The following is a 13,429-nucleotide window of genomic DNA, read 5'->3' as shown; positions in this document are numbered from 1 at the left end:
TTGTTTTTTGTACCGGTGTAGTACTCGTAGGTCATGACAATTTGAATCGGTTAAATACGTTTTCACAGACGACTAAATATAGCATTCCTACATTAAAAAAAAACAGTTTCGTTAAATGAAATTTTATTTGAGCATTTGCTCTAATACGACAATTTTCAATTTTATTTATATTTACAAATTACAATATTGTGAGAGGTCTAGCCAAGTCTAAGGTATCGTGTCATCCGGCTAGTAGAACACTAAAACAGATGCTTTGTATACTTTTGAACTTACAAAATATATATTTAATTGCTAGAAATGGTTCTTGCATAATTATTTTAGAAGGTGTCGGTACTAAGACATTTTTCTATTACGACAAGACTAAACACCTGCTCCATACTTACATCATAGTGGATATCAGATAGGTCTTAGTAAATTTGCATTTAATATAACTCTAACAAATTGATGTTATGAATATATTATTATGAAAAACATCAATGTAACACTCATAGAGCTATTACACTAAATGGAATATGTAACAATAACTGTATGACTAATCTAGTAGGTAGCTGGTTATATTCATAAAGATAGCAAATGAGAAAAATTACAGTATTAGTTATTATCTTATTTATCTTGTAATAAAGTCTTAGCACTCATGCATCAGGGCCGAGGGATCACTTGACACAGTCCCAATATAACTTATAATTAAATTCAATAGTTCATCACTGAAGCCTCTCTCTCCCAGGCTTCACATATTTATACTAGTTGGGTTTCTTGAAGGTGTTTGGATTGTTTTGGACAAACTGACTTGACAAAAAGGCCAGATGGCCCTTAGGACATTTGTTTGCATAATGTCCTTTTGTTCCACATTTGAAACAGGTGACTTCTTCAAGTGGTTTATGAGCTATTCTCTGGAGTCTTTGGGCATTATTGCCATCCTCATTTTCGCTTGCAGGCTTCACATAGCCCAGGGCACGGTATCGTACCTCTTCCTGCCTTTGAGCCAGTGTAATAGATGCTCTTTGCTGTAAAGAAAATTAATGAAAACAGGTTAAAAAGTTAGGTTTTTAAAATAAAAATTTCCCCTTTCACCTAATTCTAGTTTTGGAGACAAAAACACTTCAGAATATTCTCAACACTTGCAGTACTCTGATCCTGTTGTTGTGAGCTGAGTGACCTTTAACTAATCTTGTAATTGAAATACAAAAAATAAAAGTTGAATTGAAACTAACCTCAGCAGGTAATTTACTGCAAGCTGAGGCCTTGTGGCCTACTTCAGAACAGTAATGGCACACAGGTAATCTCTTAGCATCCTTAGTTTGTTCCGGAGGAGCTGGTAGTTCAAACCGTGGGTGCATGTACTTGCATGATGAGCCGTCAGGACAGAAACCCGCCAAATAATTCATGCAGAGCACTCTGCGCACATGTCTATGCCGACAATGTGGACCATGACGGCAGAATCCTCTGTCATACCTGCAATGAAGTGAAAAGTGATTCATTCGAATATTTAATATTATCAACATCATACATTATCATGCAAAACTAACACATCAGTTTTATACCTACCATGGGCAGTCTTTAATTTTGCTTTCAGGGTCTATGTGTAGGAATGGACATTCTTTATTATGACATGCATTGAATCTTGCATAGAAGTAGCACTCCGGCATTTTAGACATGTCATACTCGTGTAAAAACTCGCACTGGTCGCCCTTCTTGCAGAGACCTCGCAGCCAATGCTTGCAGACGACTGTCCGGTCTCCCCGGACGTGCCTGTATGGGCATTGTGGCCCGTTCACGCAACCACCCGGTTGGCTGAAGAATTCACATACTGCTGCAGTTGATTCTAAAATAATAAAATGATTTGCATGTTTACTTAAGGTTAGATCCTATAAGGATGTGAACTTTAAGGAGTAAATTATTGTTCATAATAGCGACATACTGTCCATTCCCGGGAAAGGTAGCGGCAATGCCCCATATTGCTCTTCTAAAGCGTAATCTATGTCAAATTTTATATGGTCGACGTTGGCGACAATTACTTCCATATTTACTTATGCTATTACCACTGCCCCACACAAAAATATAGATTTATGGATACTTTTCTCAATAGAATACACAACGCTTGTCAGAAATTAACAAAATTGATGTCAAATTGCGAATTTGTCGACAAGTATCCATAGATTAAATATAAAGTGTCAGCTGTTTTCATATCACATTATCACATCAACAGACTGTTGTTTTGCCTTGTCCATGTTATTTTGCCTTATTTTCAGTACTATTACATTTCATTACTATTTTGAGATACAAGGGGTTCATTGTAGTAGATTTTTTCTAGCAAGATTAACTTTATGATTTTCACAGTAAATTCAATTTGTGAGAAGAAAGGAAGAATAAAACGTGAAAGTGGGAGCGTCAGATGTCTCAGACGTCTGACATTTCAGTACTACCGAGTACCTACCGAATTTGTTTGAAGTATTTTTACTATTTTTGTTGGTTTATCAAGCTGAAAATTTAGAAAAATTGAAGAATGTCTTTATCAGACTTAAAACATTCTCTTAGAAAATATGAATTTCCGGTGTGTGCCAAAGAAGCACTCAGCAGAATCGGTAATTTATCAATCGCAACTAACCTTTTAAATATAACTCTAAGTAGTGGATTTAATTTAATTATGTTAAATATGTTACTATAGTAAAAATAAATTTTAACATTTATATATGTTATAACTATATGCAGAGCAACTGCTGGTGGGGCGGGCGGCTCCATCTAACAAGCAGCTGGATGTGGCAATGGACATAATATCTGAATTCGTGTTCTGCGAGGCTGACCGCCGCGGAGGTCGAGACCGGCGTGGAGGAGGACTTAGTCCTCTTCAGGAGCTACAGCTCATAGACATCATATGTGACTACCTGTCCGCCTGCACTAATGAGATTACTAAGAATACTGTATTCTTGTCGTTGTTCGGTGGAATGGAGAGCCAGAGGAGACTAAAGATACTAAGTATATTAGCCAGCATGGCTGTTTCAGCTTCTAGTACACCAGTAAGTATAATCATTTGTGATTTTTAAGGCTTTTACATGTAAAAAAAAAACAATTTATAAAAGTAAGTCTACTTGAACTTCTCAATGTGATAAAGTATTTACAACTGATACTAAATTGTGATATGATTTGCAATGTTCCAGGTACTTTTAGCAGTTGGTGTCTGGCTCCAACAAATGGGTTGTTCTTCAGCCCAGTCACTGCAGCTGGTGGAGAATGTGATCAGGGACCACTTCTACCTGAACACCTCTAACCAAGTGGCTTTGAAGTCCCTAGCTAACAGTGCTCCGCAGTTTGTTTCAAACTTTATAACTGCAGTTACTGAGCTGTACATGCATGATGCTCAGGGTACAACCAAGTTGCCCCCAAAAAATCTTTTGGAAATCATCACCTCTTGGGTAAGTTTTTCTACATAATTATTACTTACAAGTGAGTACACTCTCAATTTATTGATAGAGAAACTGTAAGCCATCAGAAATAAAAAAATCAAAATAAATTAATGCATACCCTACATGTTCTATGTTGATTTCAATATTTTTAATTACCAGATGACCTTTAATTCTAGAATAGTGCAATGGTTATTTTTGTTTCATTACTTAGTTATTTATTTGTTTGATCTAGGTTTACTCCAACCCCACCCTCTGTATGTCGGCGCAGCTGAACCCCGCGGCGCTGCCGAGCGGCTCCATCCCGATGGCCGCCGTCACTCCTCTCGCGGGACTCATACACTGGTGTGCTCTCGCGCCGCTTTATATAGATGATGGTAATTATAATTTAAACTCTTGATTATGCTTTGAAAGGTAATTGAATTTCAACTATTTTAGGTAAAAGTCAATGAAACGCGTATTTTCTTTTTGTTACCCCATCAGCTGCTTTAGCTGCAAGTTTATTAAGTGGCCTTTGTAAAGTAAGAAACACCAGTTATATTTTCTTCCCATAAATAACTTATTCTTTCTATACTATGACAGATTCAGAAATGGTCGAAATACCAGAAGTACCTATGAAGAAAATAAAATTAGAGGGTGAAACTGAAAGATCTATTGTAAAAACTGTGACACACAAGCCACTGTCAGAGTCAGAGTTATACATGAGGCTGCATTTAGGAGTCCTGCACAGTTTGCGTGCCGGGCGGCGGACTCACGGACCGCCCACGGCTGTGAACGCGCAACACCTTGCGGCGCTGGCGCCCGTCGTGCAGACCTACGCACACAGCGTGCTCAAAAGAGGTGGCAAGCTACAAATAGATGATAAGTTACAAGTGTGTATCTTTCTTATTTCGTAAATTCCTAAAGTATTGATTACCACAAATTATATGTTGATATAACACAATTTTAATTATTTACTGATGTTAAATTTTTCTTTTCAGGATTGTCTTGACAGGATAGGGCAAGCAGTACAAGTTGCCTTGGCTAACGGTTGTGTGTACGGCAATATAAACAACCTCCTTGCTGCACTGGATACCCTTCCAGAGAACAGGCTGCTGCGCATCATCATCAAGACCCATCAGCAGATCATCTGACAAATGATTTGATTTAATATGGCCATGAACAGTGCATAAACTCATGATAAGACAATACATCCAATATTAAAGAATTTATACAGGTGTTGGTGGTTGCTGAGATGGTGATTCTTAAAGTCATGTGGATGTTTACAGTGAGTTTTAATACTACCTAAAATTGTACTGAAGGTATTGGAACTCTGGTACTTATCAGTAATGTAAGATACTACACCAATGTGCAATTGTGGATAAAGACTTCTATGATACAATAATATATAGATTATAATAGATGGTACTATTAGTACCTACTTTTACTTAGTGTGTGCAACATTTTCAGTGCATATTATTTTGTAAGTACAATACTTAGTTTGTATACTTAGTAAAGAATATTATGATGAAGTTCTAGTTCCAGGTTGTGTTGTCTCCATATTATTACAATGTGGAATAGTTGCAAACTGATTTGTGAATAAAATACTGTGATAAATTATTAACTTGTTTATTTTAAAATGGCTTAAACCTCCTACTTTGTTTAATCTGTGCTATTTTCTTTTTGTCTTCTTCAAACTTCTGGCGGAGGGCTACAATATTCTTCATCTTAGACTCTCTTATTTGGAAAGTATAGAAGTTCTTTAATTCCTTCCTCTTTTTATTCTTCTCTTCTTTTTTCATTATTTTATTCTCAACTTTCTCAGTTCGGGCAAAGCTTTGGACTTTCCCTTTCTTAGTAACAGTGACCCATCCCTCATCATCCTCTTGTTCTAATTCTTTCTCTTTCTCTTCTGCTTTCTGTGAGTCTGCATCAAATTTGGCCATAAATGTTTCTATATTCTTCTTTAGTGTTGTTGGCAATAGAATACTGTCATTGTATTCTTGAATCCACTTGTTGATTCCAACTTTAACTTTGTGTTCATCTGAATTTAATGGCCGCAATTCCTGTAGTTTCAATGCTTTATCTAATTCTGCTACTTTCTTAAATACAATATATGCTGCTCTAAATGTGGTAATATTTGCTTCTGGTAAAAACCTATGTACAGTTTTAACTTCTGCTGTAGAAGGTTTTAAACATAGTTGAACTGACTGTACGTGGCCTGCGTCTTTAAAAGCGTTAATGATTCCCTTTTCGTCGGCATAAGGCGGTATGTTTACTATCAACAGCGTGCGACCTTGTGGTTTGTCTTTCGTATGTTCTCTGACAACATGCTCCTTGAGATATATCGTATGTGGAGCTAACGAATCCTTGGTAAGTTTAAGCTCTAGAGCTGAAATGATATCAGGTAATATTAAAAATAATCGCTAGACAATTTTTGAAAATATACTTTCAATAAAATTACAATTACCTTTAAACTCTTGAATACGTTTTGTAGCCTTCATAATTTTTGATTGATTATTTTAAGAACTTTAATTCAGATTTTCAGAAAATCAGAACACTTTTTGAACAATCTTCATCATAACAACATGTCTTGAGTTAAAATAGGTTATGATTCGTTTAGCAACAAACTGAACTGTACATATGTGAAGTTTTAAAAGTCGTTCAACAACATAAGTACAGTTTTACTGGCTTTAATAATTTATTATATCTACGGACACTATGCCAATCCCCTTGCCTATCGCTCAAAAGCACCTCAAAAGATAAGAATGCCAGTTGCTTTACCACTAAAGCTAGGACTTTTCTGTCTCTTTTTAGTTTAATACGTTTAATTTCTCACTAATTACAAAGGCAGTTCGTTCTGAAACAAGCTGAAACACATCGCATATTATATTTCCTTCTCTATGCTCATAAAATGACAGATTCAACAATAACACAGCACGGTGTCAGTGGTTGACAGCTTTACTATTTTGTCTATGATATACAGTGACTGTTGGCGGAGAGTGTCTGTTTTGCCCGTATTTTGTCGTAATTTTACGGCCATGTGTGGTTACAATTACGTGTTTGACAAAATTTCTAGTGATGATATCCACCACTGCCAATAGTAAAGTGAAAAACCCGAAGGGAACGGAGGGTATTGACGCCTCGGAGAAGGACGAAATTGGCCAAGAAAACACGGACGATAAGGTCATAGGTTATGTTGGAGCGTACGATGCATCTTCGTCGTTTGGGGGACCGTCTAGAGATGGCAGGTATCGGTCCCGCGGTCGTGTCACCGAGTTCAGGCCGTCGCGAGGCGGTGGGCGCGGGGGCAGAGGCCGCGGAGGTTTCCCGCCCCGCGGAGATCGTGATCCCCTGGACAATTCCTATAAATATCACGAATCGTTAAACCAGTCTACTAACGACACCTGGTCTCAAGGAAACAGCGGCAACAAGTTCTACGAACGATCGGAATTGGTTGTCAACCTACCGGAGGATCCCCGCATATCTAAGTTGCTGCGTCGACTCTGTGCCGAAGTGGACGTGGAAAAATCGCTTGAAATATGTAGCAAGCTACAGGACGCCGTTATGCTGCCTGAAAATGCGAGATATATACGTCGTTCCTACGACATATTAGTGGAGTCGCTCCTCGATGTGCTGTATGACGGTCCTGGCCCTGAGACAAAGGAAGGCGCAGCCACAGTGCTGGGCAGGATCGGCTACGTCATGGGGCCTGACTTCAGGAAACATCTGGATTGGATTGCAGCATCTTATGCAGTGCATAACTCATGTATAAAGCATTTGTTGACACTTTCGTTCACAGAGACATTTCAGCTGGACTTTCAAACTCCTCATTTAACAGATTTTGCTGAGCTAACCTTAGGCAGACTGCAGAATATCATAGAAGGCACAGACTCAGCTGATGTTTTTATTGCAGCCATAAATGCTATGATTGTTATGTCAAATTCATATCCAGAACATTTTGCCAACCATTTTGTGGACACAGTTGATATATTAGTTGGTTGGCATGTGGATAATGCACAGCCTAAGAAGATTAAAGACTTTGCTCTACAATCTTTGTACAAACTAAGCCGTCACTGGCAGGCTGATGTGGGATTTTCAGTTAATTTGCTAAATCAGTTTGTAGAAGATATGGTGGCCTATTCTAGTGATATAGAATCAGAAAAACCTAAATCTGATGAAGCCAACACTCCAGAAGAGTGCATGCAGAAGATTACATCATTCTTAAATGTCTTCAACACTGTTGTCAAGAGTTTGGGAACTCTGCTGAGTCCTACAGTATCACAGATAGTATCCTGGTCATTCCTAACAGAAGCATTCACCAAAATACTGCAAGTTCTCACTAAAACCTTGAAGGATGACGCTGAATCAGATTTGATATTGGCAGGTAATGAATGTATTGCTTTACTTTTGAAATATTTGCAAACTAAATCATCATCTTGCTCTCCTGCTCTGTTTTCATTAGTCTCCAAAGAGATGACTAATTTTTTGCAAGGAGAAGAGAGTGTAAGCCTCAGTGTTATTGAATTAGTATCAACAGTAATCAAAGAGATAGCTTCCAACCTACCTATTGAGTTCATATCTCAGACCATTGGTCCTGAATCTCTGCTGCGGCAACTGCGTTATTCTGATAGTTCACTGATATTGAATGGAGTCATGTCAGTGTACAGCAACTTACTGAACTTAAAAAATATTCCTCTCTTACAAGAGACTTACAAGTATGTATTGACAGATATACAGAACTCATATTCTGCAATTTTACCTGATGTGCAAATAATAAAACCAGAATACACAGAGGTAGTGAGTGCAGATGATGCTGAAAGAAATGTCATATTCTATTTACAATGTTTATCAGAGCTAGCAAATGCAAGTAATTCTATTATTGGCATGTGGGCGTTGCAACCCAGCATCTTAGACCTTCTGGCTATAAAAATGTGCCCTCATGATGAAAATTTAATAAGAAAAAAACCAGCACTACAATATTCAGTGTTGTATTTACTTTATTCCCATTGCAAAAAGAACAGTCACTTTATTGCCTCAAGCGACTTGGTCACAAATACACAGCAAAGAGCAAATGATATATTTGGCCTATCCAATCTCAGTATTGGCGATGTCTCTAGTTCCAGTCCAACATCAGGACATTTAGCCGTGATCCTCAATACTCTGAGCATGGTATTAGATGAAGATGTCTCAAAAGAGACACTAATTTTAGTCCTTAATTGGACATCTGATATATTTTGCCAACTAGACAAATACTTACCGATAGTCAGCATGTCCAAAAGTTTTTTAGTGCTTACTACAAACATGTTAACGCTGGCTTACCAATTTGATGATGACATAGTGTTACTTGTAATGAAAAACTGCCAACATTTACTCAAAAACAAAACTCTTACATGGAATGTTATCCTATTGAAAACTATAGCTGTGTTATGTATACTACACATTGATAACCATAATAAAACACTGTCAAATGTTTGCAAAGATGTACTTTTTGAGTTGCCCTGGGATATTGTGCAACTGGAGTTGGATAAACAAGTTGTGAAGGTGTTTACTGCGCGGAAAATGAGCCTGAATGTATTAAATAGTGACACTAAGGCTAACTCCTTTAAAGAATTTCTTATGAGAGGATCCTTTTCGAGTCTATCAAACCATCATTTCAAAATCATAATGAATGGCATACTCCACAACGCTATAGAAGACAAGAAAGTGTTGGTGGACGCATTTTTAACATCGTGGCCTTTGCAAACACTTGATGCTGATGAAAATAACCTTTTGTTTTTTCGGCAATGCGCAACAAGTTTTTCGTCCATATGCGTTGGATGGGCGCTATCAGAACTAGCTCAAACATGTGTGACGTTAAAACTACGAACCGTTTTGGGAAAACCTCAGGAGACGTTTATGAAAATAGAAGGAGCATTAAAAGGCATAGCACGAGAAATTTCTTCATTGGAAACTAAATATGCCCCTGTTGATCAAAACAAACTTGTAGACGCTGTCATATCAGAGCAAATGAGGACACGTTGGATAACAGAGTTCATGATGTTCTTAGAGAAATACATTTATAATGCCGCCGAGGGTACAGCGACCGTACTGCCAGCTGTTTCTAAACCAGTTAAAACATTTTTCCATACAAATTGGCCGACTTGTCGTGAATGGTTGACTAGAGTACGTCCCGCTGCGCTAGCCGTGAGTTTGTACGCTGGACACTTTGGTGCCGCTATATACCACGCATCGTTAATATTACAAACTGCAGCAAATTCAAATACGAATATAGACATTGAAGCGATTACGATTAGCATTGCTAGAGCGCTCATCAAGATTGAAGAGCCAGAAGTTTTACACGGATTATATGTTTGGATAAAACAGAACTTTGATAAAAAGTTACTGTGGCTAAAAGGAGCTGCCGAACAGGCTCATTCCAGGCATGAACTAGCTATAGACTTCTATAAAAAACTGAATTCTTTGAAGCCAAACGACGAAACTAAAGAAGGTGAAACTTCTACTCCAATAGATAATAGAAGCATGAAATTCATTGAGGAACAAGTTATGGAAAGCTACAAACACATACAAAGCTGGGAAGAAATGCAGGAATGGAAAGACAATGATTTACATAATGCTACCAATTCGCAGTGGAGTTCTTTTTCAACATTACAACTATTTGAGGACGGTGCTGAGCTCTCGCAAGAGCTATCTAATTGGGATGCTCTCGATGTCGAAGCTAATGAGATGTCTAAAAATGCCTGCTCTTATCAAGGTTTATTGAACAAAATCGAATCGAGTTTAGTTTGTACTGCAGTACAAATTTACAATAATGATTATGATGAAAAATATGAAGATATGTTAAGCGAATGCGACATTTTACTGAAATCAAAAGCTGAGGAATTTGCACGAACAAATTCTATACATTTTCTCAAAGAGGTTGCGGTATTGCAGTTAGCCAACAACGGGCTGAAGAATATTGTTAAAAACGGAAAGGGAATTTCCAATCCATTTAAACCATCGACTATTAAAGATCATAAATATGGAACTGAATTCAAAAACTTAAGCCGTATTCTATGGTGGAATCAATATTTCGCAAAGCTAAATATGACAGAGGAAAATGTGTTTTATGCAGAATGCCTTCGATTAGATGTTATCAAAAGTGCAAGGAAGAATGCAAACTTACATATGGCAAGGAGAGAATTATTGAAGCATTTTAAACAAAACTCCGCTTTCCAAATGTGTCTAGGTAATCTTGATAACTTGGATGATTTAAGCGAAGCTTTACTGATGTCTACTAATACTTACGATCTCGAAATTTGGACGCTTAACAATGCCACTGCATTAACCGAACTCTGCAAGTTGACTTACGCCAAAGAAGAAACCAAAAGCCGAGCTGTAAACTTGTGTGCAAGCATTTCATTTGGCTTTTCCCAAAGATTGGCTATGAGTGAACAAAGTTATGAGCTACGAGAAAAGGGTACGAGACTACTTCTTACTCTTTCAAAATGGGTTCAAGGAGAAAGTGAAAATATGTTGGACGTAGACTCCCCACTACTGAAACTAGTGTCAGCTTTGCCTGAAATTGGTTTAGTGGACAATAATATATCAGAAAATGTTATACCAATGTCAGACTCAGCTGTTGGTAAACTGCTACAGTTTGGCGTCAATCAATGTCCAGGACTGGCAAAAGCATGGGCTAATTTCGCTGCTTGGTGCTTCAGATGGGGCAGAAAAATGGTAGAATTCAGTTCAAAGACTCGTGAACAATTGACGAAAAATGATAAGTTACAAATAGAAAGCGTTATGATCGGATGTTCACCACAAGATTTTGAGGCCGTTTGTGAAATACTATCAAAAACCAAAGCCACTTGTGATGATGAAGACATAGACTGGAACGAAATTAACACCTCTGAGATGATAGAAAGTCAACTGCGTACGGTACCGTTTTTGAGCAATGCTTTCCCAGAACATCTAGCCCTGTTAGTAGATATTTGGCGTCAAGCTCAAAAACGAGTTTTTTCTTATTTTGAACTATCAGCTGACGCTTATTTCAAGTTTTTACAACTAATTTGTGCCTCGGACTATATAAATCACAGCGGAGAAAATGCTGTAGTTAATGCTACCTTGAGACTTCTGCGTCTGATTGTAAAACATGCAATGGAGTTGCAGACAGTACTAGAGTCTGGGTTAGCTAACACACCCACACAACCTTGGAAAGTTATTATTCCTCAATTATTTTCTCGTCTGAACCATCCTGAGACGTATGTGAGGAAATGTGTTTCTGACCTATTGTGTCGATTAGCAGAAGACACTCCACATCTTATCACGTTCCCCGCTGTAGTGGGAGCCGTGGAAAATGAGCAAAATGATTTGATGGAGTTGAATGTTGCAAGATCATTTCTATCTAACGAAGCTGACGACAGTGAGGAAAACAAGGAAATCGAAGATGCTGCTAGCGATAAAGTCGTCAACAACGAACTCAATTCGTGTTTCCTTGATATGGTTGAAACATTAGCAAAGCAAGCACCAAAGACAATACAGCAAGTGAAACTGTTAGTCAAAGAGTTGCAGCGAATTAACTTACTCTGGGACGAATTATCTCTCGGAACGTTAGTTCAACATCACTCGGAATTTACTAAGCGGCTTTCTCAGTTGGAAGTGGAAGTTGTAAAACTGAAGAACAATGCACACCTGTCGGCAGAGGATAAAGAAAAATTGATCAAAGAGAAGCATCGGATATTCTTCGAGCCTGTGGTATATGTTTTAGAACAACTTTATCAAGTTATTTCTGCAAAACCAGAGACGCCACATGAGGTCTCATTCCAAAATAAATTCCTCCCCCTCTTCACTGACGTGATAGACAAGTTGAAGAATCCCACAGCTCCTGATAAACCTTGCGAATCCTGGGTACCATTAAAACAATTACAAATAAAACTCCAACAGAAAGTGAACAAACGAACATCTTATATTTTGAAAATGTCTGATATAAGTCCTGTGCTAGCAGAAATGAAAAACACAGTAATTACTATGCCTGGATTGCACACAAATCAAAGAACCGTTAGGATAACTATTAAATCAGTAGAGAATAATGTGGCCATACTGCCCACAAAGACAAGACCAAAGAAACTGGTTTTCTACGGATCTGACGGCAAAGCCTACACATATCTGTTCAAGGGTTTAGAAGATTTACATTTAGACGAACGAATAATGCAGCTGCTCTCAATAACCAACACTATGATGGCGAGAGATTCTGAAAACAACGATAACCAGACTTACAGAGCCCGTCATTACTCGGTTATACCTCTCGGTCCGCGCTCAGGACTCATCAGTTGGGTTGATAATGTGACACCATTGTTTGCGCTGTACAAACGCTGGCAAAATCGTGAGGCTGCTATTCTATCAGCCAAGACAAATAAGACGGTAAACGTGTTGCGGCCTTCTGAATTATTCTACAATAAATTGAACCCACTCCTGAAGGAAGCGGGCATATCGACTGACTTCAGAAAAGAATGGCCGGTATCGATCCTGAAGCAAGTCCTACAGGAGCTGTCGGCGGAGACACCACGGGACTTGCTGTGGCGGGAGTTGTGGTGCAGTAGTGTTAGCCCTGAGCAGTGGTGGCAGATGACGCGTCGGTACAGTTACTCAGTCGCCGTCATGAGTACGATAGGCTACATAATCGGGCTAGGCGACAGACACTTGGATAATGTGTTAGTGGACTTGACTTCTGGTGAGGTGGTGCACATTGACTATAACGTGTGCTTCGAAAAGGGCAAGACCCTGCGCGTGCCGGAGAAGGTGCCGTTCAGGCTGACGCCCAACCTGGTGACTGCACTCGGCGTGACCGGAGTCGAGGTGAGTGCCTGCTATACTTTACTGTTGTGTCTCAATTGGATTAGTTGATTGATTTGTACAAACTATGTCAGTCAGAGTGAGTTACACTTATTTTATCGGTATCTACTTAGGACTACTCAATCAAAAGTGTGATTATAACTAATCAGTGTAATTTATGTGCATTTGTCTTTTTTCCCAAACTAGTAGCTGGTTTGAGAAATATGTTGAAATTCCAT

At 38.5% G+C, this 13,429-nt stretch overlaps 4 protein-coding genes across 4 annotated transcripts in view; 2 read left to right on the top strand and 2 right to left on the bottom strand.

The window, feature by feature from the left end:
* Positions 1-590: 590 nt before the first annotated feature.
* Positions 591-2,110, bottom strand: LOC113497864 (cleavage and polyadenylation specificity factor subunit 4). Its single transcript, XM_026877619.1, has 4 exons — positions 1,919-2,110; positions 1,546-1,822; positions 1,212-1,452; positions 591-1,004 (listed from the first exon to the last, which is right to left on the bottom strand). Exons 1-4 carry the CDS (start codon positions 2,019-2,021, stop codon positions 741-743), a joined length of 885 nt encoding a protein of 294 aa, XP_026733420.1. The 5' UTR covers positions 2,022-2,110; the 3' UTR covers positions 591-740.
* A 124-nt stretch (positions 2,111-2,234) lies between these two features.
* Positions 2,235-4,997, top strand: LOC113497862 (uncharacterized protein C7orf26 homolog). The gene is made up of 6 exons (XM_026877617.1): positions 2,235-2,582; positions 2,710-3,014; positions 3,156-3,410; positions 3,634-3,775; positions 3,981-4,270; positions 4,379-4,997. The coding sequence occupies exons 1-6, from the start codon at positions 2,504-2,506 to the stop codon at positions 4,529-4,531; spliced, it is 1,224 nt and encodes a 407-aa protein (XP_026733418.1). The 5' UTR covers positions 2,235-2,503; the 3' UTR covers positions 4,532-4,997.
* LOC113497865 (ribosomal RNA-processing protein 7 homolog A) lies at positions 4,991-6,012 on the bottom strand. Its single transcript, XM_026877620.1, has 2 exons — positions 5,848-6,012; positions 4,991-5,769 (listed from the first exon to the last, which is right to left on the bottom strand). Exons 1-2 carry the CDS (start codon positions 5,879-5,881, stop codon positions 5,012-5,014), a joined length of 792 nt encoding a protein of 263 aa, XP_026733421.1. The 5' UTR covers positions 5,882-6,012; the 3' UTR covers positions 4,991-5,011.
* A 308-nt stretch (positions 6,013-6,320) lies between these two features.
* LOC113498229 (serine/threonine-protein kinase SMG1) overlaps positions 6,321-13,429 on the top strand; it is a 107,700-nt gene continuing 100,591 nt past the window's right edge. The window contains exon 1 of the mRNA XM_026878167.1: positions 6,321-13,214. Within this exon, the coding sequence (XP_026733968.1) occupies positions 6,459-13,214 (6,756 nt within the window). The 5' untranslated portion in view covers positions 6,321-6,458. The remainder of the gene's footprint in view (positions 13,215-13,429) is intronic.

The sequence above is a fragment of the Trichoplusia ni genome, chromosome 10 (genome assembly GCF_003590095.1).
Source record: "Trichoplusia ni isolate ovarian cell line Hi5 chromosome 10, tn1, whole genome shotgun sequence".
Lineage (NCBI taxonomy): Eukaryota > Metazoa > Arthropoda > Insecta > Lepidoptera > Noctuidae > Trichoplusia > Trichoplusia ni.
This window is presented reverse-complemented; position numbering and strand designations above follow the sequence as displayed.